General features: G+C 40.2%; 1 protein-coding gene across 2 annotated transcripts; it reads right to left on the bottom strand.

Annotated features, from left to right (window-relative positions):
• Positions 1-1,946: 1,946 nt before the first annotated feature.
• On the bottom strand, positions 1,947-26,443 carry LOC122645317 (pentatricopeptide repeat-containing protein At5g04810, chloroplastic-like). 2 transcript variants are annotated; one of them, XM_043838633.1, is made up of 10 exons: positions 25,496-26,441; positions 25,004-25,131; positions 24,456-24,596; positions 19,172-19,258; positions 12,060-12,213; positions 10,711-10,770; positions 4,850-5,278; positions 4,149-4,444; positions 2,649-2,778; positions 1,947-2,563 (listed from the first exon to the last, which is right to left on the bottom strand). In XM_043838633.1, exons 1-10 carry the CDS (start codon positions 26,414-26,416, stop codon positions 2,042-2,044), a joined length of 2,868 nt encoding a protein of 955 aa, XP_043694568.1. In that variant the 5' UTR covers positions 26,417-26,441; the 3' UTR covers positions 1,947-2,041. The 2 variants fall into 2 exon arrangements, with proteins under 2 accessions (XP_043694568.1, XP_043694575.1); XM_043838640.1 differs by lacking the exon at positions 4,850-5,278 and having other exon boundaries at positions 25,496-26,443.
• Between the last annotated feature and the right edge of the window lie 728 nt (positions 26,444-27,171).

The following is a 27,171-nucleotide window of genomic DNA, read 5'->3' as shown; positions in this document are numbered from 1 at the left end:
TGATGATGCTCAGGTAGTAATTAATGCTTTTCATGACATCTCTCTGATCAATCGTGTTTTGGAACCACCAATTAATAGCTTCAACTTGATGATTCTTCTGTTTGTTTTTCTGTAAGTAGTTTCATCTTTGCTGCCCATGAATTGGCTCCATATTCATATTCTGATAAGGGTGATTTGAGCTGAGTTGAATTGTACTGCAGTTTCAAAATAAGAAAAGAGGGAATAGATTAAAAAATAACAGAAGAGAAATTCTTTACCCAGGCAACTTGGGTCTTACAAAGATGTCTCCAAGTGACACCGATCCTAAGGTTCCCTGGCTCAAATGTGAAATTTCAGCTCAATCAAAATTTTCTAGATGGCAAAATATAAGTAATGAAAAATCCAAGACTATGAAAGAGTACACAATACTTGTCAAAGTAATAGTAGATACGCAAGAAAGAAAAAAGCGAAAAAATTGTGCACAACGCTAGTTCAAAAATGATATTGCACACCCCCTAGCATATCATTGCTCATGTGAGGGGGTGATATGTCATAAATACCCTTCCCCCTATTGTCAGATTCTAAAAGGGGTTCTCTCATTCACCTGAAACTGCACTCGAGCAGTGTAGGGAACCCTCTCCAAGAAAAAAAAATTATGGTAATGCATGCCACTAGTTGTCGGGCATTGGCCTCCCTTTCCCCCTCCTAGCCTCCAGATGAAATTCTTCAAAAAAAATTAGGGTAAAAAAAGGAAGACTAACGAGTAAGAGGGTAGATAGATGAATGAGCTACATTGTGTGTTGTGCATAATAAATGTTATAGGGAAATGGTAGCATTCACCATAACAGGTGAACTCTATAGAATTCATTAGTTGCTATGTGTCGAGAAGTGATCGACAAAGGTTATCCTAAATCCTACACCCAGCCAAATTTTTAGCCCAATATAAATGAAAGTCAAATCATGGTTCAAAGTTATAAACAATTACAAGAGTTATATAAACCTCTAATATGTAATAATGGTGGTTACTGACATGTTTATAATTTTCTACAACTTTGTAGACACTTTAAACCAATATAGCATACTCCTTTTCTACCAAAATTAAACCAATAAAATGCATAAAAAGCACCTAATAGCATGGACCCACCCAAATGTCTATCAATTAATTACCAAGAGGGAAGTTGTGAACTTGCCAAATTCACCAACCTTGTAAGACATCAACCCCCTTATATTATATATATGCTATTGGCCAATTTATTATTATCTTAGGTGGCAGTCAGAATAAAGTCCTTATTCTTACCCTACCTATTAGCCTAAATGGAATAAATCTCTCTCCCCCCCCCCCCAACCCCCTCCCAAAAAACACAGAGAGAAAATGCCTTGGATTTTATTTTTTTAATTGAAAATTGTACTATTTTTATGTAACATACAGACAATCCTGACATAATTTGTTTTCCAGCCATTATGAAATGCTGGATCACCATGAATCTTGAATACCTAAATGGCAATTAGAATCTGCAAACAGAGGCTGAAAAGGAAGGGGTAGCTCACTAGTTCGTGACGACTCAACTAATTTCAAAATGGCCAAGATTTAACAGCACCTGGATCTGCAACAACAAATCAAAAGTGTGATTTTAGTACCACCCCAAAAAACTATACTTATATCATAATCAACACATAAATATTTTTTTTTTGGATGAAAGTGTAATCACACAAACCACACACCAATCCCAAAAGGTTAACCGACTTTTAGGATAATCAACATATAATTTAACAGCAGAGATTGAATTAAAAGTTTAAACATCAGTGGCGCATTTCAGGCATGGGATGATTAGTAACCCACAATTTATGACATATTTAGGCTTGCAACAATTGATTATAATGGGTTCTCGCTGTCTTTTATAACACACAAAATAAAAGCATATGACAAAGCATTCAAAACTAAAACATAAAGAGAAATTTAAAAAGTTTCATACCTACAGATGGAGCTGGTACCATCCTTTACTGTGACAGCCATCTGGACACCAACAATTCCATACTATAATTAGAACTCTTTTCCAGTTAATCAATCAAAACCAGAATCTATGGTCATTAGATCATCACTTTCCTTGAAGCCGTTATTTTCGTCGTCACAGTTCACCTCACAATATGCACCACCACCATCACTGTCTGTCTGATTGGTGATCTCCAAAAGGTTTACATATGAGTTCCAAGCAGGAGGAAAGGTCTTTTGCAAGGCTTCAGTAAGATCTCCACCTGACCTCTCAATCTTGCGTAGACACCTGGACCAATGAACGGCAGTCCCCATATCAACTGTCAACCCAAGGTTTACCATCTCCCTACAAATACCCAGAATGCCTGAATAAATATATTCTTCAGCAACATTAGCCCTAGATAGAAACGATGTCATCAGGCAATGGTAAACAGCTTTGTCTGGCTTCAAACCAGCCAACTTCATCTCTTCAAAGCATCTGAAAGCCTTCTCAGGAAGTGAGGCTCTAGCCCACCCATGGATTAATGTAGTATACGTTTTAACATTAGGCTTCACACCAACAGCTTCCATTTCTTCTATGGCCTCTGTTGCTCTCTGCAGCACATTCCATGATTAAAAAATAAGCCCACAAATGTTGTTTCTGACAAATATAAACAGAACTGAAGAATTATAAGCGAACCATCATGTCTCCAGCCTTGCAACATGCATTTATGAAAGATGTGTACGTATGGATGTCAGGAAGAACACCCTCTTGCCTCATCTGTTGCATCAGGTCAGCAGCCTCCCAAACATCACCCCTTCGAGCCCATCTACATAACAAAACTACTAAACTGAGTAGAAGCCAATACTTCTGAAAGCAGAAAAGTCACAAACAGTGTCATCAAGGCAACACCCAGACAACAAAGCAGTCTTAGGGAGGCTAGGGAACAATCACCAAGATGTTGGCTACCAAAGCAAATGGCTAGACTGTCATTTTGGCTCAGTAGTGCCAGTAAAATGTCTGTTTATGTTCTTGTGTTTTGTTTGTTCTGGTGTAGTTAGAGTTGCTACTTGCTATTATGTTCATACTGTCTATTATTTAATTAACAAGGTTACTTATGTAATTTCTCACTTTATGTTTTTGTAAATAAACATAATGCCTACGGTGGAATAGGTTTTCGCCCCACCATGAGCCTCCTCTCTTCCCTTTCTTCTTCTTCTTCCTTCTCTATTTTCGTGGGTGCTGGTTGTAGGACTTTGATACTGTAACAATATTTATATTTTCACAAAATTATCACTTCTTTTTGTTTGCCATGTATTAAAGAAAAAAAAATTAAGATGCTCTTTCACGAGTTTTTATTTGCTGAACAAATATGTTTGTATAATAAAGCCATCAATTATTAAATAGTTTAAGAACCTAAATTAAATCAAGGATAACCCCAAGGGTGTAGCTCAGTTGGCAAGGGAGCGTGCCTAAATTGACATGCATCCTGAGTTCGACTCCCCTTACCCCCTTGGGGCCAGCTCCATGGATTCTATGGTTCTCATAGGATCGGTGTTGACCTGGTGTGCGTGTGTAGGGGTGTTTGTGCATGCCCGGGGAACTAGTCGGGCCAAAGGTCTGGACACCCTCATTAGCAAAAAAAAAATTTGAATCAAGGATAAGGTTCATGGACTATGAAACAATAGTGTCAACAAGCGTGTGCATACTTATGGTTTCTTTCTCTCACTAAAAATATAAACTGTTACAATGTGGCTGGGAGCACAGGGCCAAAATTTCTCCTTGTCAAGTACCTGGGTGATGCCTAAGCTACTTATAGGCAACAGATTGCCCCTGGGGCCTAGGATCACCTAGGGAAGTGATGGTCATGAGACTCATGACATAAAAGTATATCTAGCTCAGGAGTAAATAATCTAGTTTCTGTTACAGAGTTATGGGCTCAAGCATCACACTAGATTTATATAAATAGCTTTGAAAGTCAATGCATCGAACAAGCAGTATAACCATCAGATACAAACAGTTGAAAGAACCCATCTGTCTCAAGGGACAATCAATGGTTATTAAAGGAACAATGGCAAGGGAGCTTGTGCATCTGTGCATGCCTAGCATCAACAGTCAACAGAAACATTGATGTAAACGCATACATGCAAGAAAGGGAGAGGCGCTAAAGATATCTGTAAGAAGTAAACTAGTCCATACCCATCAATTAATATGTTGTACACAAAGGTGTTGCGTGGAATCTTTTGAGCACTCATTTCCCTTGTAACTGCTAAAGCACTTTGCATTCTACCCGACTTGCAACATGCTTTAAGTAATGCTTGGTATGAGAAAGCATCAACCTCCAGACCCCCCTCTTTAATTTTCGTGAAATATTCAAAAGCTTTCCCAGTATCACCAAGAGATGCATAACCATGCATGATGATTGTATAGGTATGCTCATTGGGACTTATGCCAGCCAATGACATCTCTCCTAAAACCTCAACAGCCTTCTCCATCTGCAAGAGAAGTAGGAGATTCAATGAAAACACTAAACATATAGAGAATAAAATGGAGAAAAATGTGAAACACTCGGCACATAATATGATTACAAACTCTCAACTTGCTATTTAGCAACTCATCATTGTGAACCATACACTAGATAGAGCCAGACACTGCTTATGATTGGAAATAGTCCAAAATAAAGTGGAGAAGATACCTACAATTCCAATGCTTGTTTTAAATGTTAAATATGCACAGAAAATGGTCTGAAGACAAAGTACATTATATTAGTGATTAAGTGTTGATTGGACAGTCAGGATGTGAGGACCCCTGTCCACATCCAGAAGTGCAGGCTGTGCAGCAATGTCCACTTTTATTAGCCCTAGGTCTATCATTTCTTTTGTTGCTAAATCATAACTTACCTGGCGCTTTTCAACAAGGCCAAGAATTAGAGCATTGAAAGTGTGCACTGTAGGACTGCATCCACACTTCCTCATCATATTGAAAATCTCAAGGGCTCTTCTCATTTTTCCAGCTTTTGCAAAGTGATATATGATTGGTATAAATGTCCGTGAAGTAGGTCTATGTCTCTCCCTCTGCATTATTTCAACAGTACAAACAGCTCGATCCATGTTACCCATGCCACAGAATGCTCGGATGACATTATTGTAGAGCACCACATCAGGTTTCAGGCCTGCTTTCACCACATCTTCAAAAATAGCAAACGCATTTGCCCAATCATTTTGTTTCAAAAATCCATTGATCATCATGGAGTATGTTTTCATGTTGTGTTTTATGCCATATGATTCCATCATTTGGCTAACCTCCAGGGCTTCGGAAATCTTTCCCATCTGAAACAGTGAACGATGAAAAATCAATGAACTCACAATAGCATTTAATGTCTATGCAAAGAATCCTCATTTCCTCAAAATGAGGAGAGCAAGGATAGATACTATGTAAACTCCATAATGTAGTCCTAGGTAGGAGTAATCCCACTAGGAACCAGGATAATAGGATCTCTTAACAAGGCTGGCCGATTGGGACAGCTTAGGCTAATTAGGGCAGAATTAGGGTTATGGTTAGGGTTTCGACTTAGGGTTTTATTTGGTAATGATGTGCAGAATTTTATGAGTCTAATGGTATAAGTTGGATCAAATTTGGTTGAGGTTGGAATTCTAGGGTTTTGGGTAGGATGCTTTATGAAAATGGACTGTTTGTAAGATCTAGGGTTTAGGGGCAGATTTTAGGAAAGAGGTTTATAGGGTATTAATGGGCAGGTCTAGGGGGTTATTTTGGTATAAAGAAGTTAGGGTTTGGATGAGTTACAAAATTCTGCAATTTAGGGCAGAATTGGATTTAGGGTTTTAGGGTTCTAATGGATCTATGGATTAATGGAAGGGGTGATAATAGGAGTAGATGGAGCTTAGGTTAGAGGATTAGAAGAAGAAGGTTAAATGCTGAATTAATAAACTACTTACTTGAAAGATTAAATCTTCAATGGTAGCAGCTTTGAAGAACTAGAAGAAGGACCTCCCGATCTACAAGATGCAAGGAGTCGATCGGAGTCCACCAATCCCTTCACCTTGATATTACCCACAAGGTAGCCTTGATATTACTCACAAGGTTCACTCAACAGAGCAGAGCAGCAGCTATGGCAGCAAACAAAAGCTTTTTCATTAATCAAATTCGTGTTCAATGCTGGCCTACCTTACAAACTTATATAGAAGACTCAAAAATAGACCTAGACACTAAAAATGAATGGCCTAACCTTATCCCTAACCTATTAGGCAACTTAAACTAACTAGGAAACTCAAATAGACTCAAAATAGAGTCCTAATGACTTAAAACAACTTAAACTACTAAAAATAAAGAAGATTCCCTAGTAGCCAATAGGATATAAGAACCTCTTAGCCAATAGGACCACTTCACTTAAATTAGACCAATTGAACTAATTGGATGCAACCAATTTAAACCGGTTCAATTAAAAACACAAAATAAAAACTAAGTATTGGGCTAATCCCGTATGCAACCTATATACCCCTATTTCAGGCCCACTAAAGTGGCCTAATACATAGAAAACCCTTGGGAACAAAGGCCCAACATATATATATCCCAACCCTACACTTATTCCCAATGAAACAAGCCTTATTTGATGATGAATCTGCATCAACTCTCCCCAACTTGAAAAAATTCGTCCTCGAATTTTGTAGTGATGAGGGGGAATCAACATGTGATCAGCAACTTTGACCATCCCCAAACAGAATTTCGGTGAAGCGGGAACATTGGGGATAAAGTCTTCAATGCGTGGAGCGTTCTCTTCAAAGAACCATAGTGGCATAACAAACTCTATGTGCTCGACCTCTTCAAGAACAACAACTTGGATGTCGATGATTTCTTGTGGAGTGTTGTCAATCACCACTTCATCTTCCATGCCCTTAGCCTTGTCTACTTTGCCCTCTTCAGTAGTTTCTTCTACCATTGTGTGTTGGACCTCCACATCAATTTGATGGCCGAGCTTCTCAACCATGATCTCAACTACTGGTGCAGCTTGGTCTTCTTGAATTTCTTTAGCTATAGGTTCTTGAATCTCTTCAACACAAACCGCTTTAGTAGAATCTTTTGTTGGTGCATCTGCCATAGGTGAAACTTCAAACACAGTCGATGTCACTTGCATTTGAGTTGACATATTCGGCAGTCCTTGTGGCTGTACAGTCGATGTGGTCACCTTTGGTTGTAATCCTTTTAGAGTAAACAAATGGTATAGACGCTGTCGATCAAGTAGGACACACAAGTTGTTTTCTGGTTCAATCCAACCTTGTCGCTAGTCCAACCAATTGCAACCTACTGCAATAAAGCTCCTTGGAGATGGTACCGGCTTATACCAAGCACCATCATGATATGAAAAACACCCAAATTCAACATAGACTTTACCTGTAGGCTTGATGCAAATCTCTCCTGATTGGGACAACATATCCACCACGGATTGTGAAATAATGTTGTTACATCTCCTCTCATCAACAACTAAGATGGTTGTGCTCCCATTGGGTAGACGAACTTGGGTCTTGAAAACGAAGGGAGGTGGGTCTTTCAAGGCTTGGTTGGAGCTTCCCTCCGCCATAGCTTTGATACCAATTTAATGTAGTCCTAGGTAGGAGTAATCCCACTAGGAACCAGGATAATAGGATCTCTTAACAAGGCTGGCCGATTGGGACAGCTTAGGCTAATTAGGGCAGAATTAGGGTTATGGTTAGGGTTTCGACTTAGGGTTTTATTTGGTAATGATGTGCAGAACTTTATGAGTCTAATGGTATAAGTTGGATCAAATTTGGTTGAGGTTGGAATTCTAGGGTTTTGGGTAGGATGCCTTATGAAAATAGACTGTTTGTAAGATCTAGGGTTTAGGGGCAGATTTTAGGAAAGAGGTTTATAGGGTATTAATGGGTAGGTCTAGGGGGTTATTTTGGTATAAAGAAGTTAGGGTTTGGATGAGTTACAAAATTTTGCAATTTAGGGCAGAATTAGATTTAGGGTTTTAGGGTTCTAATGGATCTATGGATTAATGGAAGGGGTGATAATAGGAGTAGACGGAGCTTAGGTTAGAGGATTAGAAGAAGAAGGTTAAATGCTGAATTAATAAACTACTTACTTGAAAGATTAAATCTTCAATGGTAGCAGCTTTGAAGAACTAAAAGAAAGACCTTCCGATCTACAAGATGCAAGGAGTTGATCGGAGTCCACCAATCCCTTCACCTTGATATTACCCACAAGGTAGCCTTGATATTACTCACAAGGTTCACTCAACAGAGCAGAGCAGCAGCTATGGCAGCAAACAAAAGCTGAGTTTTTATTAATCAAATTCGTGTTCAATGCTGGCCTCCCTTACAAACTTATATAGAAGACTCAAAAATAGACCTAGACACTAAAAAGGAATGGCCTAACCTTATCCCTAACCTATTAGGCAACTTAAACTAACTAGGAAACTCAAATAGACTCAAAATAGAGTCCTAATGACTTAAAACAACTTAAACTACTTAAAATAAAGAAGATTCCCTAGTAGCCAATAGGATATAAGAACCTCTTAGCCAATAGGATCACTTCACTTAAATTAGACCAATTGAACTAATTGGATGCAACCAATTTAAACCGGTTCAATTAAAAACACAAAATAAAAACTAAGTATTGGGCTAATCCCGTATGCAACCTATATACCCCTATTTCAGGCCCACTAAAGTGGCCTAATACATAGAAAACCCTTGGGAACAAAGGCCCAACATATATATATCCCAACCCTACACTTATTCCCAATGAAACAAGCCTTATTTGATGATGAATTTGCATCACTCCATTAAGACAGGCGTTTTACACGATATTACATCACATATGGATCTGATGTGAAATTTGTAAAGGATATCTGAATCATAACTATAGTTTTAACAACTTGCTTGATGCTACAGCAATAGTATTATTACATCGATATGGTCAAAGTTCCTCATATGCTAGAACAAAGCTCGGGTTTGTGAGTAAAAGCGCAGGAATAAGAACCAGTCTTGAAGTTCCATGCGGGTCACTGTAGGTCCAAGTTTTTGGACAAGTTTTGGTTTAAGAATTGAACAACGGTTCAGTCTCTTTTAATTTTAAGTGTATTTTCTTTCTTTCCTATTGTTTCTAGAAGGCTGGACAGGTGTCATAAATTCCAGCCCTCTTAGTCTTTATTTTGTTAAGTTCTAGAGAGTTTCTATTTTGATAGAACTTGAGTTGTAAGGAACTCCACGCAGGGGAGGTTCACTATTGAGTTGTTTTCTTAAATCTATAAATAAATAGAAGGAGCAGACCCCCCCCCAGGGACGTAAACGGATCAGATTTGGATCGGATGTGATCGGAGCCGGATATTCCCTGGCCGAATACGGATGCCTCTAAACGGATTCGGATTTTCGACCATCCGTTTACATCTCTACCTTGTGTAACCCGGACCTTCCTCCCTCTAGCGGATACAATTCACTCTCAATCCATATCTCTTAGATCATGATTCTCTTTTCATCATATTCTAGAACCTGTTGAATCTTCAAAAACCCTCACATCTCTCTCTCTCTCTCTCATACAATAGTATGTATTTCAAAATGCAATCAGCAGTGTCTACAAAAGGAAAAACTTGATTTGAGTGGGATTCCAATAAAGATGAGAACATATGTTACTTTATAAGTGTTTCCAAAACCAAGAAAGCACTCACAGCAACCTCTGAATAATATTTTCATTAGAAACAAGTTTGTACAAATCACAGAAGTTCCCATAGTTCCCTAGGCAAATCATAGGAAATACCTCTTGGTTTGAGATGCTCTCAACCAGTAGAGCCTGAACATATTCAACACCTGGATATGAGCTCACCTAGTCCTTCAGCAAAGCCTATAAACCAAAGAACAAGTTTCCCCAGCTGAAGAAGGCCCCTTGCCCCTGAGTTTGAGTTTGCAATTAGATGATCAGGCATTGGTTTTAAAAATGCTTTACACAAAGCCACTCAATAGAACAGTAGGGAAAGAGAATTGAGTGTGCCGCTGAGATGGGAGATTTTGAAACGGAAAAAGAAGGGTGGACACTGTCAAGGAGGTGAAGGACATGAAGGTTGATATTCAAAAGGAAACTAAGAAAGTTTGCTATAAGGCAAACAAGTTGGAGTTACTATTTATTTACTTATTATGCATTTATGCCAGCGGCTTTTTTAAGGCTAGAAAGAAGGGACATCAGTACATAACCTACCAAGAAATTAAATCCAGTTGAGATGGACATGGTAAAGTGTTGACAAACCAAAAACTGCATGGACTGAATCAGAGGATTCATATAGAGTTAGCATTGGTAACACTACGCAAGGTGCAAATCATCAAAAGGAAGAGTTAGAGGAGAGGTAAACATAATAAAACTAACCAACTCTTTGCACATAAAGGTTGATTGAGGTAGTATGGGAGACATTGTTTTGGTCAGGTGTTTGGAAAATCGGTTGAGTTTGAACCTCAAAGTTAGTGGCGGTTTTATACATAAAAAGCAGTTGGTCTTGTTCACTTGTCGACAATCTCTTGTCCACCTTTCTCCCCCCCCCTCTTCTTTTCTCATCTCTTTCTTCTTGGATTTCTTGCTCCTCTGGTTTGTTCTCAAGCTTCAACATGTTCAGCCATGCATCACCAGAAAAAACACACACGCATCACCAGAAAAACACACACACAAGGACCACAAGAAGACCAAGTCCTATAACAATTGAGAACAGACTAATGGAGTAAAAAGTAACTGGCATCACCTTTGTGTAAAGATTAAGTAGGCACCCAAAGCTTATTACTGAAGGTGTAAAACCGCATTCCTGTAGAGCAACATTTACAGTGGAGGCCAGTACATTAGACATAAGTAGCATCCATGATCTGATACATTCTGACAAACATTTAGGAACTTAAAACTCACTAATACAAACATTTTAATGTTCTTTAACATATAATACATGGATCTATCTATCAAGCAAAAGAAAGCCAGAACTTCACAATCCAACAACAACAATATTAAACTATGTTTTCTACTGAAATATCATGTAATGATAATGCTGGAACCAGACAATAGTATATAGAGCCACACTTATGCAGCCAATGAAAACAAGTTCAACCCAACTCAATGGGATTGGCTCCGCAGTCTGGTTTCGCCATTCAACTCTATTCAAAGCATACTTGTTGTCAACCCTTTCTCACCACTTCTCTGAAGTCATTTTAGGCTTGCATCTTGCTCTTTTGGCTTTTCACTAAAATGTCATGTCACAGGTTAACCGATTTGACCCATTTAATTATTGATCAATGTTTTGACTGAATAATTTTGTGTTATATTTATGTGATTGGTACAACCCAAAATCGGCAGGAGACGACCCATTGGCACCCTTAATCTTACACAAATTTTGGGGGGAGGGAATTCAAAATATGATACAGTATACACATTTGTTTTATATTTTATTTTCAAGTCAATGCAGAGACAGTGTCTCAGGTCTCTCCCATGAGCCTTATGACAAGTCAATAAGTCAATATAAAGTTGAGCATTGCACTTTCCTGCAAGACAGAGACTCAATGTACCTTTCATCTCTCTCATTGGTTGACCTCCCATTGAGTCCCCTGGGACAAACCGGGAACATGATGTGCTAGTAGTGCCCATAAAAAGAGGGTTGTAATGATTAATCTCCAGGATTGTAAAAAAAACCAAAACATTTCTATTAAATTTTACTAGATTCATTTTTATCAAGCATCGGTTGATTTTCATGCCATAGAAACGAGATTCTAGTAACTGATTTAGACATTACTATTGAATTTCCTTATTATAATTGAATATATTAAAAGAGATATTGTAGTCGTGGTTCACATACTGAGCCAAGACCTATGTACTAGGCTCATATTTTTGCATGAATACTGATAGAATCTGATAATAAAACTAAAATCATCTATAAATAAAACGATAACATGTTCATTCACAGTTAAAATTTTTTGTGTTTTCATAACAGATTTTAAAGATTACAAACATAATCAGGCATGAAAAATTCCTACTTCGTAAAAGGTATCAAAATATAAAATATATAAAGAACCACTTAGTCTATAAAGAGATATATTCTCTTTTGTGTACCTTAAGTCTTTCAAACACAGTGAGACATTTCTCCTCGTTACCAATATTTGTATAACCATCCATCATAGTATGATATATATCAATTGGAGCATCAATCCCCCCTCCTTCCATTTCCCTTACCAAGTCCTCAGCTCGATTCATATTTCCCGTTTGGCTGAATTCATTTGCAGAATACAAATTAGCCTTGAAAATTGTAAGTAAAACAATTTTTACAAGCAATTGCAAGCATTCTGTACTACATATAAATAAACAGAAGAGATTCCCTAAGAACAATAAAATAAATACATAATCACACCATAAAAGCAATGTCTTACAACCCAAGATCCTAACCCCTAACTGGGTAGAGTGAAGCATTGACCCAGGCAATGGTCTCAAACACAACAGATTCAGCAGCCTGTGCGGTTTTACTGTTGTTACAGGACATTCGGTGTGATGCAGGTAAATAGCAAAACTGGGCTGGAAATAAGCCTTGGATTGAGTTCTATATATGTTGGGCCTTTGATCCAATGGGTTTTTATTGTAATAAGTCGGTTTAATGGACCTAAAATATGGTTAGAAGGTAGGAATACGAGATTTACTTCATTAGTTTAGCTAGAGCCCTTGTTTGGGTCAGTTTCCTTTATTATTTAGGTTTCCTAGTCAGTTTGGCCCCGATTGATAACACTCCCAATTCCTGATTCCATTGATTTCTGTTCCACAGGAACAAATTGGGAGTGGAATTTTGCTTGGTAACACAGGTGGAACATGAAATCAGACTGGCCCCAAATGTCCTAAAAAATCAGGAATTACAAAGCATAAAAATAATGCTTAGTCTACTCCAGAACAAAACACTTGAAACAACCTTTTACATGAAAATAAAGCCCTTCTGGGCTTTTTTTGTTGAAACTCACCCTTGACCTCATCAAGCCAGGGCAAGAAATGTCTTCGTCTTCTCCATTCTCTCCCGAGGTCTTCCCCTGTCCACAGTCTTCTTCCCCCATGAGCAGCAACAGGCATTAGCCCCCAAAGCAACGAATGGCGTCTCTCAGCTCAGGTACGAACTCCTTCCCTTTGCCTCTCCCATTCCTCTCTCTCATTTGTCTCTCAAGCTTAGTACAAAACCCTAACCTGCTATGTTTTCATTTCTCTTTCATCTTGCATCTCTCTCTCTTTCCGACCTCTCTGAGTCTTTCATTAATCCCTCGGTTCCTCCACTTCAACCCAATCATCAACGAGCCCGGACCTTAGTATGTTTACCAATTACCATAATAGCCCAAATGCAGTTCTTTCAACTTTTAATTGAATGTTCTGAGTGTTCTGAAAATCTTTTCCCATGCTTGTTCTTAATAGATTTTAAATGCAATTCGCATTTCATGCTCTTCCTTGTTGTCGTCATCACACATTGCGTCTTCATGGTTTTTTTTGCTCCTATTAGAAGTAAACAGCAGGTTCATTAATTCATTATTCATTTATGTGATTTGTTATTTTCTTATTCAAAGTAATAGTTCTTGTCGATAATCCCTTTTCATCTTTGTTATGCTCTTTTCAAAGTAAAGAGCAGGATCAATGTTATGAGATTTTATTTTGGGTTTACTCTTTTTGCTTTATCAGATCTTGGTTTCTGTATTGCATTCATCTGTTTGGTTGCGTGAACCTTTTTCTATTTCTAAGTTTGATTTGGGGAATAAGGGGCTATATTGGGTGGAATTTGTGCAAAGTCAGATTTTGGTTTTATTTTTTGTTAAGTACCCTTCTCGTATTGAGTGTGAGGATTTTGCTCCCTAGCTTTCGATTTGGTGAGAAGTTTTCTGAAACTGAGGTTTGGAGACCAAAAACTTCTAGTTTTCTGCATTACGGAATTGATTGCGGTTATTTGTTCTTATAGAGTTTTTTTTTTTCTTAACACTAATTTCCCCCCTGAATTTTTTAAGGTTCTCTGTGGCCTGTATGAAAATTGTTTGAGTTAGCTGGTTCTCTCTGTGTCATTGTTCAACACTGCAAGTCAAGTACTGAGCAGGAAAAGAAACATTTCTTACCAGGGGCTATTCTCCATTTCAAGTTACTGGACGCATCAAATAGGGTTGAAGAACAAAAACTCTTACAGTGTTCTTTGGTAAGCACAAGTCACTTCTTCTCGTCCTATATTTCTGAGGACTGTAAATCCATTTTTTTGCTGGACACCTAGGTCTCAGTTTTCCGGGTTCAAACCCATTTGGTCACTGTTCTTTCTATTTTATCCAGATTTCTTTGTATGCTTTGGGAATTAGGTTCTGGCCAATCCTCTATTGTATTGCCCATGTTTATTTTTTCCTGAAAAATGGAAATCAGTAATGAAGCTAGAGTTGATCAATTCTTCATCGGTCCTTCCACAATCATTGGTAGGATATTGCTTTTAGAGTTTTGGTTTGCAAGTTTTTGTCACATGTAAGGCAGCAGATCTTCCATGTTCTATGGAATATTGCCTGTCAATTCAGGGCTCTATGATGCCCGTGATCTCTTGGTTTCATCCCCAAAAGTCTGAAACCCACCAACAAGGAATATTAGCAATGATCACGGTCATGGCTTTCTTGTTGAATAGATATACAAATGTAAAGTTGAGGGCTGAATAGGCTTATCGAAGGAAATTTTGGAGGAATATGATGAGAACTGCTTTGACATATGAGGAATGGCCTATTCCGGAATTGAAGTGATTCTATCACTGCATACCAAACGCTGATTCTGCTCTCAGTCTAGTCCAGAATCAATTCCAAAAAATGTTTACCAAACGGCGATCTTACTCTCAAAAATCATGGAATCCAAAAAAATCAATTCCACCTGGAATCAAAGAATTGGGAGCAGGATGGTTATCAATCGGGCCTTTTATGTTAACTTATCAGTAAAGGATTGATTTAGGCCTTTCCTTTTTTTTTTTTTAAAGTCTGTCTTTGAGTCTTCCATATACGTTTGCAAGGAACTACAACCTAAAACACAAATTTGAGTAATGAATTTGGCTTGTTGCTTTTGGTTCTCTGGTGATTCAGAATGCTCGATGCTGTGGTGATCCAGTAGGCTCCCTGGTGGTGATTACAGGAACCCTTGGTGGAGATTCCAAGGTTAGGTATTGGTGCTGATTCTAGCCATGCATATCAAGTGGCGAACTGGCGATTCTTGATCATATTTTTTCTATCATTTATTTTATTTCTATTCTATTTCAGTTTCGGTTTCAGTTTCAAAAGCCCAAAAAATCATGTCTTTCCCATCGAATTCTAGTTTCCTACTTCAACTTGGATTTCTCCAGATCTCTTATTTTAAAATTGATCTCTGATTTCAACTTGGGATTCGTCTATCTTCGGTAATATCTCCTCCCAGGTGACCTCTTACCACTCCAACCTCTCTCGTGTCCAATCCCAACTCCAATCTGACATGCTCAACACTTTGCTGGCCGAGGAGGAAAAACGCCTCTCACTGAAGCTTTCCTCCCTCTCTTCCCAAGAAGAGAGTTTCTTCCGCCAATAATCCCACATCAGATGGCTTGAACTTGGTGACTCTAATTCAGCCTACTTCCACCGATCCATGAAAGCCCGTACCAACTCCAATTCTATACCCATGCTTCTCACTCAAGATGTTCCCTGCTCACGGCCGTCCATGACATCAAGAAGGAAGGCATCTCCTATTTCCCCTCCCTCTTTTGTCCCCCCCTCCCCCACCACCCTCCTCCCCCCTGACCTCATCAATATTTGTCCCTCCTCCCTTCTTGACTCTCTCCAATCTATCCCCGCTAAGGCTGAAATCCTCAAAGCAGTCCTTCCCCATAAATCTAATAAAGCTCGTAGCCCTGATGGATTTAGTATGGGGTTCTTCTTATCCAGCTGGAACCTCATTAAAGATGACCTTGTCATAGCTATTCGTAGCTTTTTCTTCAATCCCAACCAACTCCCTAAAATCAACCAAACCTTCCTTTGCCTCATCCTTAAGAAAGAGAGAGCCTCTTCCTTGGGACTTTAGACCTATCTCCCTATGCAACCTCCTCCACAAATTCATCGCCAAATTCTTGGCAAATCGGCTCCAACTTGTAGTACCCTCTCTAGTCAGTCCCAACCAATCGGCCTTCATTTCCGGCAGAAGCATCGTTGATAATATCCTCCTCTGCTCGGAAATTGTCTGGGGTTTCGATCGTAAATCGCATTCCCCTACCGCTCTCTTGAAAATTGACATTCACAAGGCTTTTGACTTCCTGTGTTGGGATTTCATTTGTGATCTCTTGACCCAGATGTCCTTCTCGCCTGTTTTTGTCCACTGGATCCATTATTGCATCTCCTCCCCCTTCTTCTTGGTCATTGTCAATGGCTCCCCTGCCGGTTTCTTCCCTTCCAAAGTTGGAATCCGCCAGAGTTGCCCCCTCTCTCCTTTTCTCTTCTCTCTTGCTCTTAAGGTCCTCTCTAGAATCATCGACGAAAAAACCGACCAACACCTCATCTCCCCATCCCCAAGTGCAAAGGCATCAACCTTACCCATCTTGCCTTTGTTGATGATCTAAAAATCTTCGCCAAGGCTTCCTCCTCCTCTATCTCCGCCATTATGTCCTACTTGCAGCTCTTCGAGAGACTCTCTAGTCTCCGAATTAATCTCCTGAAGTCCCATATCTTCCTCTTTGGCGTCTCTGACATGGACAAAGAGACCCTCCTCCGCCTAATAGAATTTTCTCTTGGATCCCTTCCAGTGAAATATCTTGGCCTTCCTTTGATCCCTGCTAGGCTGACCAGTCATCATTGCACCCCTATGCTGGACCTTATCCACAAGAGGCTCCAACTTTGGAAGTGAAAACTCCTCTCCTTTGCAGGAAGGACGGTGCTGCTCAGATCAGTCCTTCAAGCCTCCTACATCTACTGGTGTGGTATTTATGGGCTTCCAAAATCCACCATCACAGCCATGGAATCCCTCTTTTGTTCCTTCCTTTGGAAAGGACAGGAATCTTCGAAATTTCTTCACCCGATCATAATTGTCAAGGTGTCGCCTAGGCTTCCAGGCACCTTAGGCCCCTTAGTCGCCTTGATTTTGGACCCTCTCCAGCGCCTTGGGTCGCCTAGACATTGTGACAACTTTGCACCCGACTAGTTGGGCTGCCACCTGTCTCCCAAAATCTGAAGGAGGCCTTGGCATTCATAGGATATGTGACTATAAGATTGTTGGCATTCTCAAGCTAATCTAGAAAAGCTCCACTAAGCATGATTCTATTTGGGTTAATTGGGTCTACTCCTATCTCCTTAAGCAAGACTACATTTGGCCTGTCCCCGAACCAGCTAAACCCTCTTGGGTTTGGCGCAAAATCCTTCTCCTTCAACGCTTAGCCCTTTTAGCTACCTCCCCTATGATAGCTGATGGGACTTCTATTTCCCTCTGGCTGGATTCCTGACATCCCCTAGGAGTCCTCTATAATATCATTGGTGCTCGAAAGGTTTACTCCTCTGGTATCCCTAAATCTCCTCCTCTCTCCACAATCATCTCCCTAGGATCTTGGTCCCCCTTCCCTCCCCTTTCCCCCTGTATCACCCAGGTCTGGGCGTCTCTCCCTTCCCTCCCCCCCCCCCCAACCCCTCTCTCTCTCTCAGACAAGGTTACCTGGCTCCCATCCCCTAAAGGGGTTTTTAGTACTTCCTCAGCTTGGGACTTTATCAGACGTCATGCCCCCCCGGTCCCCTAGTCGAATAGTGTCTAGTTCAAAGGCTATACCCCCCGTCATAGCTTTAACGTTTGGAGAACCCTTAACCTATGCCTCCCCACCCAATCATTTCTCCTTCACTGCCACATCCCTATCTCCCCCTCTTGTGTTCTTTGTTGGAATGGTATTGAGGGCATTGACCACCTTTTCTTCTCTTGCCCCATAGCCCTCTCTATTTGGAAGAAAGCCTTAGCCTCTATTTGGCACCTTAGCAAGAGACCCCTTCCATTCACCAGGGAGTGGCTTTGGTTGAATAGGGTTTTTCAGGTACTACGATCTGTGATACCGCTGGCAAGCTTGTGTTTGGGGCTGCTATATCTCACATTTGGATGGAGTGGAACCTCCAACTCTCGCTCTATAGACATGATTTGGAAAGCCATCTTCTTTGATGTTAGCTCTAAGCTCCACAAGCTTACTCATAGATCTCTTGTTGTTACCCCAAGGAACAGGTATATTGTTGTACCCTGGGGTCTAGATGTTTCTCTCCTTCGCTCTTAGCGCCTATCTTCTAAGGGCTTGAACTTGTATAGCTTCCCCCCCCCCTCTTTTTTTTTCCTTGTGTATTCTCCCTCCCCCCCTCTCTTTCCCCTTTTTGGGGTTTTGGTAATGAAATCTTTATTCACCAAAAAAAAAATTTGATCTCTGAATTCTGATTTGAGTTCTCTGTTCTGCTATTAGTTTTGAATCTTGTGACGGTTTTAAATTCTTAACTATCCAATTAAAATCTGAAGTCCCACTGCAACTAAGATTCATACACTTTTCAGATTTCTGAATTTGTTTCTATATTCTGTTACTGTTCAATTAGTTATTAGAGCCCTTAGTTGATCTCTACTTGGAGCCTCAATTCTGTCCACCGATTCTGTAGTTATTGAGCAGTCCTTCCCCAAGTAGTATTACTCCATAAGTGTGAATTTGACAATCAGATTTTGATCATACTTTGCAAAAATCTTCTACACTAAAATCAGACCGACAGTTATTCTGTTATTAGATTTCTTTTCAAATCTGGTTTGTCCTTTTTCCCCTGCAATCCTTCGCAAGCTGATCTCCCGCTGGATTTCACTGGTTCAGGATTAGCCCTGCATTAAGGTGGTTATTTTTACTATGGATAGCAGTCCTATACACAGTCAAACACACACATCGGATACACCCCCCCCCCTTTTTCTGAGAGGGGGGTGAAGAGGGAGGAGGGAGGTTATTACTTTGTTCTTTTGTTTTACATCTACTGATATAGCTCCAGCTTTCTCTAAAAACAAAATAGTAAAGGATAAGAGCTCAAGATGCCTCAGACACAGAGTAGAAATAGATCTGAACACATTCTAACACTGAATCCAACTCCCAACCATAATAGCTACAGTTCAAGATGACAATAAATTCAAAACATTCAAAAAATAACTCAGGGAATTAAATATAAACTGGATCATTTAAAAGTACTCACCAATGAGCATAGATAGCATTACCATATATGATAGCATTTAAGGTTGTATTCCTCTCTTTGGCCTCCTTAAACCATTTATCTGCAGCTCTTCCAAAGAAACATGAACAAATTTTAGAAGGAAATATTAAACAAGCCTAAATTTTTATTAAAAAAAATTACCTTCCAACTCAAAAGAAAATAAGAAACTGCAGGAGAATGCTTTGTCTATGATAAGCATAACAGAATAAAAACAAGGAAGAAATAAACTACAAGAATCATCCAACCACATTAACGGTCGGAATTGCACAAAGAGACTCCTGGTGAAACCTGAGAATACGACGAGCCCCTCGCTCTCCTCCTCTCGATCTCATCTCAGGCGGATAATCCATCCCATTCAGCGTATCGTATCAGATGTTGAACAGCTTCCACCTCTGCAACAACTCTCCACCATCCCCGAAGATCCTCATCACTAAGTCTCTCTTCGGTAGAGCTGCTCTGTGAAGACTTCGACGAAACCCCCAGAAAAGGTACGTAATCCCCCCTACTGAGCTCTCCAATCACCGACCTCCCCTCTTTCAGACCCACAACCCTCTCCCCACCAGACCGACCATTTCCCTCTAATTCCCTCTTAACCCCACTACCTCACGCACGACTAACTACCCGATTTCCCCTCTCACAGATCCTTCTCCGATCATCTCCCCCCATTCCTGTGATTTACCACCTAACAGATTTCTCTATCTCACTATTCCCAACCCCCGACTCTCTCTCACAACCACCTGCACCCACGATTCCTCTCCCACAACCTCTTTAACAATCCTACGACTCTCTCCCTCACCTCTGTCCTCACCCAATCCGACTATCCCTCCTCCATCCCCTTTTGTGCCTAAACCCACGATTATCCCCCTTCTGCCCCAATCATCCAATCCGACTATTCCTCACCAACCCTCGATTCACTCACTCAAACTCCCATCCCCAATCATCCCTCTCAGCCCAAATACAATACCCACACACCATCCTCGACTTCACCTTGCCACCCCCCCCCCCGGAGTCTATCTAACAGACTCCCCCTCCCCACATCCCCCTCACCTCAGCCCCAACCCCAACCACCCACGGTGCACTTGCCTCTACCCCTGTACAGGTGACTGACCTCTGAGGTGGCCTTGTTATTTGGTGGATCTGTATAGTGAAGCTCTCTAACTGGTTGGTTACGCAATACTACATCTCTCCCGCAAGAAGCTTTGGCACCTTCGAGCAAAGGGCCACTTTGTACCCTAACTTCTACTGCAGTAAAAACCTTTTGTATTTCACACTTTGTATTGCAAGTGGTTAAGCCTGCTGTTAACTAGCTTGTTAATTTTCCTGTAACCTGTTCCATTAATGTTACTATTTTATCTAGTCTGTTACTTTATCTGTTTCTATTGCAGCTTTTACCTTCTTGAACTGTTTTGTTTGTTTGTTATTGTTACTGCTGTGGTTATGAGCATGAAGTATGGCTCTTTTATATTTGTGCATCTTTAAAATATGCATTATGGAACTGTCTGCTTATATCTCTCTTTGCAAGTAGTTCTATTTATGTTACTTTTCTTCCTCTTTTTATGCTGAAGCATAAAGCTTGCGCTTTTCTTGCATTCCTTTATATTTTATTTTTCTATTTTATTGGTGTGTAAGGTAGGCAGCCAGCACCATACTATATATTCAGCCAATCTCTTTTGCATGGATCCTCTCTTTTGAGTTTTTGCCTTTTCCTTTTCCTTTTTCTTTATTTTAAGTTTCATGTCCTATCAACCGTCTGCTAGGGTGTTCTCTTTAAGTGACGAGCCGCGTCGACATGAGGTGACAAGTAGGCAAGGGTTCTCGTACAATGGTCAAGCGCGAGTTAAGATTTGAGTCCAAAAGCGTAGGATTAGATTAGCTTCTTAGAACATTGGGTCCTTTACAGGTAGGAGCATGGAGCCGATAGACGTTATGAGGAGAAGAAAGATAAATATTGTCTGTATCCAAGAGACTAGATGGAAGGGTAAAAAAGTTAAGGTGTTGGACGGCTTTAAAATTTGGTATATTGGCAACCAAAGTAATAGAAGTGGAGTGGGTAGTGTAGTGGATTCAGATCTTAAGAATGTTGTGGTAGATGTTAAAAGAATTGGCGATGGGATTATATCCATCAAATTGGTGCTGGAGAAAGAGGTTGTCAATGTGATCAGCGCCTACGCACCTCAAGTAGGACTGGATGAAAGTAGTAAGATACAATTCTGAGAACACATGGATGGATTAATGCAAGGCTTTAGTCAAGGGGACAAGATTATTATAGGGAGTGATCTAAATGGTCATGTTGGGAGAGATCGTAGAGGCTTTGAAGGCGTTCATGGAGGCTATGGAGTTGGTGAGAGGGATGAGGAGGAGACATCTATTATAGACTTTGCGGTAGCTTACGATCTAGCCAATATGAACACCTTTTTCAAAAAGAGACAGGAGCACTTGATCACCTATAAAATTGGACTTCATACTAGCCAAATAGATTTCTGCATAACAAGAAAGTCTGATAGATTGTTTTGTAAGGACAGTAAGGTTATCCCTGGGGAGAGTTTAACCACTCAACATAGATTGGTGATCTTGGATATGTGCCTCTTGTCACAGGTTCGTAAGATAGGGGAGCCAATTTGCCCTAAGATTAAATGGTGGAGATTAAAGGAGATTCCTTGATTCCATTTACAGTAAAGTTATCAAACAAAGTCAGTGGGACCTTGAAGGCGACACAAATTTGATGAGGAACGGGATGACAGCTTGTATTAAGAAGGTTGCAAAGGAGGTACTAGGGGAATCAAAAGGTAAACGTCTTGCCCCTAGGGAGTCTTGGTGGTGGGATGATGAGGTTCAAGCTGTCATTAAGACTAAGAAAGGTAGTTTTAAGACATGGCAAAGGACTAAGGAGGTAGAGGACCTACAAAATTATAAATCTGCTAGAAATGAAGCGTAAAAGATTGTGGGGAATGCTAGGGCAAGGAGATTTGATGATCTTTATAACAACCTGAACACTAAGGAAGGGAGAAAAGCTATCTATAGGATAGCTAAAGCAAGAGAAAGGATGAGTAGAGATGTCAACCATGTTAGATGTATCAACGATGAAAATGGTAAAGTTTAAGTAAGAGACGGAGACATTATGAAGCGTAGGAATGAGTATTTCTGCATCCTCCTAAATGAGGACATTTCGAGTAATACTGCCCCTACGAACTATATTACTCATCATGACACCACTTGTTGTAAATATATACGCAAAATTAGGGAGTCTGAAGTCAAAGAGGCCTTAAGAAGGATGAAAGTAGGCAAGATTCCAAGCCCAGATGGAGTCCCTATCAAAGTGTGGAAGTGCTTAGGATTATATGGCTTAGTCTGGCTAACCAAGCTGTTTAAACATATTTTGAGTACAGAGAAAATGTCAGATGATTGGAGAAGAAGCATTGTGGTCCCGATTTATAAAAATAAAGGTGATATTCAGAGCTACAATAACTATAGAGGCATAAAGCTAATGAGCCACACGACGAAGTTATGGGAGAGGGTTATTGAGACCCATCTGAGAAAGGAAACGACAATTTCGGAGAACCAATTTGGCTTTATGCCTGGTAGATCCGCGATGGAAGCTATATTCTTACTTAGGAGACTCATGGAGAGGTATAGAGAGGGTAAGAAGGATCTTCATATGGGCTTTATTGACCTAGAAAAAGCCTACGATAGAGTCCCTAGAGAGCTAATTTGGCACATACTAGAGAAGAGAAGGGTATCATGTGAATACATGAACATAATTAAAGATATGTACGATGGCGTGGCGACTAGCGTAAATCTGCGGGGGGGTCTTGGTGGTGAGTTCCCAATTATGCTTGGACTACATCAAGGATCATCCTTAAGCCCTTACTTATTTGCACTTATCATGGATGATTTAACTCGAGACATACAAGATGAGATCCCTTGGTGTATGCTTTTCATTGATGATATTGTGTTGGCGGACAAGACAAAATCAGGGATTAACGTCAAGTTGGAGCTGTGGAGATTTACCTTGGAATCAAAAGGTCTTAAGTAGATCAAAGACAGAGTACATGGTGTGCAACTTTAGCTACACCATGACAGCGAATGAGGCGGTCAATTATCGAGGATAAAGAGATACCTCAAAGTTATTTTTTCAGATATTTGGGCTCTATCGTAAATAAAGAAGGCGATATAGAGGAGATGTTTCTCAGAGAATTAAAATAGGATGGTTGAAGTGGAGAGGTGCAAGTGGCGTTCTGTGTGATCGACATATTCCTTTAAAACGTAAGGGAAAATTTCATAGGACTGCCATTGGACCTGTCATGTTGTATGGTGCGGAATGTTGGGCAGTGAAGAAGCGACACGTTGATAAAATAAGAGTGGCAGAGATGAGGATGTTGAGATGGATGTGTGGCAAGACTAGGAAGTATAAAATTAGGATGACCATATTAGAGCGGAGTTGGGAGTAGCCCCTATGCACGAGAAGCTACGAGAGAGTTGTTTGAGGTGGCATGGTCATGTTCTACGGAGGCCTCAGGATGCTCCAGTTCGGAGGAGTGACTTGATTCAGATTAATGGATCTAAAAGAGCTAGGGGTACGCCTAAAATGACCCTAGGAGAAGTAGTGAGGAAAGACATGCATAGTTTGGGCCTCCTCTCTAGCATGGCCTCGAATAGAGATGTTTGGAGGACCTCGATTCATGTTGCCGACCCCTTTTTGGTGGCTTTTATTGTGTTTTCCGCATATGTTGTTGTGCTCTTTCCCTTTATTATTTTTTTAGTCTTCAGTCTTTGCAAGGATCCATGTAGCTGACCCCATTTAGTTGTAATCACTCAACCACATTAGGACGCTAGAGTACATGCCATTCACCATATAAAAGGAAGAAAGATGACTAAATTAAAAGGATTTAAAAGGAGTTCAAGTTTACAACTTATGATGATTTGGGAATGATAGAATGGAACTCACTCACTCCTACGATATTCATTAATTGAAAACAAAGGAAGAAAAGCTAATAAATTGACAAGGATTAAAATAAATCTGATTAGTAAGCCAATAAAACATAAGAAAATTTCAAAATCCATTATCTCTCTTCCTGCATCCTGGGATGCCATCAAAAAATCTCAACCAAAAAGTTAGCATGTATTTATCAATGTATTATTCCAATATCCATGAAAATCCTAAAAAGGAGAATTCATAAGAATCCACTAAAGAATGGAAATTGTATAGCAACATCAACCAACAAAGAAATTTAGTAAATTCAGACTCAGATGTGTAACTTTTACTTACTCAGCATCACCAATTTTCCCAAACCCTCCTACGAGGATACTGTATGTCACCAAACTCATTTCAATGCCTTCTCGCTTCATTTTCCTCACACAAGATAATGCTTCTTCCATGTCTCGACCTACTGCATAAGCATGAATAAGGCTGCACGAAAGTAACTACCTTCAATGTGGAGGACCGCAAATCCTGATAAGTGATAAGTGAATGGTAAAGAATCCCTCAAGCTAGAAAAATCTACTAGCTGAACAGGAATAAATTGCTCTATAAGTCATAATAATAAAATATCACCCGGGGGGCCATGGCCCCTTCTTTCTTTTCTTTTTTCTTTTGTCTTGTTCGGGTGGGGGTGGGAGAGGGTTGGAGGGTTAGAGATTCTTGAAGATGCAAAATTGTTGAGATGTTTGTAGCAAGGGGGATAAGGTTATATATGATATTTCAAACAAATACTGAAAACTAAGTTTTACATATCAACTCACAAAATTGTTTTAACATAGGCTTATTATTACAAGTCTACCCATTTGAAAGAGTCTTAGCAGATTGAGGAGACATACTTCGTATAGACATGAGAAGTTGGTTCAATCCCTCTTGCTAGCATCCGTTCAAATACTTCACGTGCATGATGCATGTCCCCTCTTCTTGCATAATAGTTCACCAGCAACCCAAACTCTCTTCTAGAAGGCTGACAACCCAACACCCAAGATAAATGAATAGATGTACAGATACAATACAGTGAAAATATCCAAATATGAGATTAATTTTCAGAACCCTCACTTTAAGAGTTTAAAGGAGAATGATAACACTGGCAACATTACATATAGTAACCCTATATTTCCATCATGTACCGAGATGACAAGGTGGAAGCGGAACTCAGATCTCAGGTCTGGGGAACAACATCACAGACTTTACCAACTGGCACCTCATGCTAAGAGCGATTGAGTATATAATTTATGAACAAATATGGCTTTATAAGTTTTTATATGATTGAATTGCCCAACCCCAGTCCTTATCAATCAAAATCAGGTTAAGAGCTTTAGACATTTTACCTTGTCAATCCTTTCAAAGGCCCGAACAGCAGCCTGCCAATTATCTGGTTCACTCTCAAGAACCTTTCGGAACTCCCTGCGATAATTATCCCTCTCTTCATGCCACTTCGACCTATACTCCACCTCATCCGATCCAGCAACCCATCTGGCTCTCTCCTCGGACCTCGCCTTCAATCTCCTCCCATCATCTAACTTCACAGTCAAAGTCCTCCCGTGAAACTCCACTCCATCGAACTCCACAGCCTTGGAAGCCGAGTTCGCAGCCGTGGGGCCGCCATAGATGACGAAACCGTAACCAACATTCCTCTCAGGATCGTCGTGCCCTTTTATAAGTATCACATTCTTAATCGGCCCAAACTGTCGAAAAAATTCGGCGAATTCGCTCTTCTTGATCCACAGAGGGAGATTTCCGACAAAAATCTTGCCTTCTTGTCGGAATTCGGGGACCGACACATGGACAGAATCGACGTCGCCAGGAACATTCGATTTTTCATCTTCTTTGTCTTTCGCTTCCTGTGCATCTTCAGTTTCTTCTTCCAGTAGAGGAGGAGAGATTTTGCTGGAGAGCCAGAGCTTGTTGGCGAGATTGTCTGGGTTCTTAGGAGTTGTGGATGAGGGAGTTCCGAGATTCCGTAGTGGGTTTGTGGAGAGCTTTTTAGGGCCAGGTGGGTTGGGCTTGCTTGGGAATGCTTTGAGGATTTGGGGGTGGCGAATTTCGCCGGAAAGGCGTGGAGGGTTAGTCGGTTTGTTAGGTTCTGGAGAGGATTGGAGTGATAAGGTAAGGGAAGAGGAGATTTGTTGTGATTTTCCGGCGAGGATAGCAGCGGAGAGGGGTGAGGAGTGACAGTAGTGGTGTGTGGATGAGACGGAGAAGATATCCATTATCGTTTTGAGGTTTGACAGCAGATGGGCTGCAAACATGGACTGCGAAATTCAAAATCCTGCTACTTATTGGGTCATAGCCAGTGTGTGTAAAGATTCGGTAGAGATGTAAACGAATCGAAGCCAGTGTGTGAGAGTGGCATTATCATATTCGTATCCGTTTCGGATTTGGATAATAATATCTTATCGGTTTTTGGATGAATTCTCCTAAATGGATATAAATGTAGATTAAATACGAATTTCAACTATCCATTGACATCTTTACTTTTTTTATGATGAGGGTTAAGGTTGAAACTTGAGAGTTCAACAACTACCCTTCTGTACTAAAAGGTACGAAAGAAATGCAGGGAGAATGTGATATGAACGAAAAACCATTGATGGCCTGTTTGTGAAGTTGCGAAGAACATTGGGATGCATGATTCAACTCTCTGAGATCCCCCTCTGCATATGAATGTCTGGAATCCACAGGAGAGAGGTATTCCTTATTCCACAAGTCTTGGTTTGTGATCTAAGGTTGCATATTTGTTAAAAAACCCTAATGTGTTCATGTATTGGAGGGTTTGTAATTTGATTTTATTATTTGATATTTTAATTCCAATCAAGTTGGGGTTTGATTGGTCTGAGGTTCTTGCCCTTGTCTGAGTTGCAACTTAGATTAAAACAGGGATTGGAGTTCATGGGCTGTTATTACAATAAAAACAATTGAGTAGCGTATTAAGTAATATACGAAACCCTGAGTAAGGTATTGCTCTATAAACGTAGGCAATTTGGCGGAATCACGTAAATTTGATGTA

Source organism: Telopea speciosissima, chromosome 1 (assembly GCF_018873765.1).
Source record: "Telopea speciosissima isolate NSW1024214 ecotype Mountain lineage chromosome 1, Tspe_v1, whole genome shotgun sequence".
Taxonomy (NCBI): domain Eukaryota; kingdom Viridiplantae; phylum Streptophyta; class Magnoliopsida; order Proteales; family Proteaceae; genus Telopea; species Telopea speciosissima.
This window is presented reverse-complemented; position numbering and strand designations above follow the sequence as displayed.